A 3,752-nucleotide genomic window follows, 5' to 3' on the forward strand; every position below is an offset into this window, starting at 1 on the left:
AATAAAAATAGAAGGCACTAACGGTATGATGCGCAGCCGAGGCGACAAATAAAATATGCGGGGAAATATTATTCGTGGATGGGAAAACAAAAGCATATGCATTGCTTACTATTGGTCCTACATAAGCCAAAATATGTGAAAAAGAAGGACATACTTTTGACGAATTTCACCTATGATTCTGATAACATTATTTACCTAACGACGTATTATTTGAGCAAAATAGTCAAAGATTTCAACTCGTGCAGCTTATTCCTAACAGTCCAAAGGTTTTAGTTATTACATAAGATAAAATATGACCCAACAACGAAGACAAACACACAGATCAGACATCCGTCTCTGTCAAAGTCTGAATAAATTCCACTAAAAATATTAACAATTGGACTTAAGAGACTAAAGAATGAAGAGATGACAAGTGCCATGACGCCATCATGCATGGCATGGAACCACTATAAAACCCCACTCCCTCCTCCCTGGTTTCAGCATCCAAAACAAACATGGCTCCCAAATACACACTTGCAGTGTTGCTACTTGCATTGGTGTTTGCAGCAGTCTCCATTGCTGATGAATACCCTAAACCTATTCACGACAAGCCTCCATTCCAAAAGCCACCCTATGAGAAGCCTCCATACCATAAGCCACCATTCGAGAAACCACCACACGACAAGCCACCCTATGAGAAGCCACCACATGAGAAGCCACCGTATGAAAAACCACCACACGAGAAGCCACCATATGGAAAGCCACCCCATCAGGAGGAGCAAGTAGAGAAGGTTGAGGTTAATGGCTACTACAAGCCACCACAACACCATGAGCCTCGTCCTTACAAGCCACCGTATGGAGGTGGTGGACACGGCGGTCACCACCCTCCGGCGGAGAATGAACAGACTGACGGTTACTACAAACCACATCCACACCCATACAAGCCACACCCACCTCATCACGGCCACTGGCCTCCAACTGCCAACTAAATGCATGTATGCGTGTTAGTATGGCGATGGTTACAGTGATTTCAAATGCTAAATAATAAAATGCGGCTTAGGATAGTAGTTGCCGCTACTCTTTGCTGCTTATACTCATGTAGTCATCGTTTTCTTCTAATACTTTACTTCGATCTCTATCTTAGCTTCCTGCTTTATTTAGCTTGTGTTATCCTCCACTATTCTACGGATGCTTCCAGTGATGATCCTCGTCTTTGTTCTCTTACTTCTCTTCCTACCTAGCTTGCTTGCTCCATCTATTATTAATAATGGATTTCTTTTTATATACTTGCTGCTGCTCCTTCAATGCAACTTATCGCTTCTACCATTCTCTTCATTTCAATAAGCACTTTCTAAAGCTTAGCACAAGGCATTTTATTCATGTCACTGTTTAAAGGAAATGAGATGGGTCAACACTTTTAGTAATATAAAATAGAAATTTTGTTAGCATTAATTCAAATATAAAACAAAAATATATATAGAAAAGAAGGTTATTAATCATCTAACATTTTTCCTAATCGTCAATGGTACAGTTTTAATTAAAAGAATATATATAGTCTCTGTCTCTATATTACATTTTTTACATTTTTAGAGTCAGACACGGATTCGGAAATTTTAATATGAAGGGGCCAAATTTTAAATAATTTTTTTTTCATAAAGATAATTAATATATAATTATTAGAGTTAGTTTTTAAAAGATTTATCAAAATATATATAATTATAATTTTTTTTACAATTTTATTTTTAATATAATAATTACATAAAAGAAATATAACAATATCAATAGTACATTATAAAATTATAAAATACCAATAATTTACAATTTTTTAGTTAACAATTATCACATATCTTATTAATTAAAATTAATTATTTAAAAAATTTTAAAAATTTAAAAATAAATTATAAATTATTAATTACTTGAAAGACACAAACCCTTATACTCTCATAAAATACAAGATATAAGATATTTTTATAAAATTTTTTCTTTTAACAACATAAATTTAGAAGAAAAATGAGTATTTTTTACAAGAAAATAATATCTAAAGTACATAATGTGATTACCAAAATATAACTACGTATATCATTATTAATATAATAATATAAATGCTAAATATATTAATATAAAAAAATAAATATTTTTTTAAAATAAATATAGAAATTATTATATAAAAATTAATTTGAAAAGTACAAAAATTTGAGGGTATGAAATTAAATTAGTTAAGTAAAAAATATTAGTGAATTAAATAATTAAGACATAAATCTATTACATAATAAAAAATAATACATATAAAACTATTAAATTACATAATATTTTTTATTTTTTAAACACATCTCATATATAAATATAGTTTCTTAAAATTTTGGGGGGACCGAGGCCACTACTCGCCCCCCTCTAGGTACGTATGACAAGATGTGGTGATTCAATGAGTTGAAAACGAATTTAAGATGCTCCAGCTCTTTGGAGGTCTATCGTGCTCCATATGCTGTAGTGCTGCCAAGTGTCAAACTTATGATTCGAACCCTTTCCCAAATAGGTACAAGAAAGGTGATCATACCACCATGCTGGAATGCTTCTTATTATTATATAGACAAATTATAATATATATATATATATATATATATATATATATATATATATATATATAACAATCTTTTATTTTATTTATATTCAATTTATTTTAATTTTAAAGTCACTCATTTTAAAATTAATTATATTTTATTTAACTATAAATTTTATTAAATATATACAAATTAAAAAGATAAACAAAAAAATTTATTAATCACAATTTATATTTTTTATGGTCATATGATATCTATTAATATTATTTTTTCAATAAATACTTGTAGTATATAATAATAAATAAAGGCTCACATGCAGTTGTCTTCATATGAAGTTAATAATTGAAAAATTTTAGATGATATTTAAACTCATGCAAATTATTGAGTTCCACACCAGCCTAATGGACGTCAGAACTGAACCGGTGTAAGGCTACTAGGTCACTCGGTTATTGGTTCAATCGATGAGTCATTGGTCGACCCGGTTAACCCGGTATAATTAAATAATTATATAAAATTTAATTATTTTTTTATTATAAGTACTTTTATTTTAATTTTATAAAAATAATTATCATTTTCAAATTTTAATACTTTATTAATTAGTTTATATTTATTTATTATTATATTATTATAGGTGAAAACTCACATACAGTTATTTTCATGTGAAGTTGATATTTAAGAATCGTTAGATGATTTAACAAATTTGACTAAATACCATCTAAAATTTTTCAACTAGTAACTTCTTGTGAAGACAACTGCATATGAGCTTTTACCTATTATTATATACTACAAGTATTTATTAAAAAAATAATATTAATAGATATCATATAATCATAAAAAAAATAAATTGTGATTAATAAATTTTTTTTATTTATCTTTTTAATTTGTATATATTTAATAAAATTTATAATTAAATAAAATATAATTAATTTTAAAATGAGTAACTTTAAAATTAAAATAAATTAAATATAAATAAAATAAAAAATTCTTATATATATATATATATATATATATATATATATATTAATTTGTCTATATAATAATAAGAAGCATTCTACCACACTGGTATGGTCACCTTCCTTATATCCTTCAGGATAAGGGTTCATTTTAGAAAATTTTTCACATATCACAATCTTAACACTTGGCAGCACTGGAGCATATGGAACACGGTAGACCTCCAGAAAGTTGGAGCATCCTAAATTCGTCTTCAACTCATTG

The 3,752-nt window shown here is 28.1% G+C and overlaps 1 protein-coding gene across 1 annotated transcript; it reads left to right on the forward strand.

Moving 5' to 3' along the window:
- Window positions 1–494: 494 nt before the first annotated feature.
- On the forward strand, window positions 495–968 carry LOC130975370 (early nodulin-75-like). The gene has a single exon (XM_057900178.1). It carries the CDS (start codon window positions 495–497, stop codon window positions 966–968), a length of 474 nt encoding a protein of 157 aa, XP_057756161.1.
- Window positions 969–3,752: the final 2,784 nt, after the last annotated feature.

Source organism: Arachis stenosperma, chromosome 4, assembly GCF_014773155.1.
Source record: "Arachis stenosperma cultivar V10309 chromosome 4, arast.V10309.gnm1.PFL2, whole genome shotgun sequence".
In the NCBI taxonomy this organism is placed as follows: domain Eukaryota; kingdom Viridiplantae; phylum Streptophyta; class Magnoliopsida; order Fabales; family Fabaceae; genus Arachis; species Arachis stenosperma.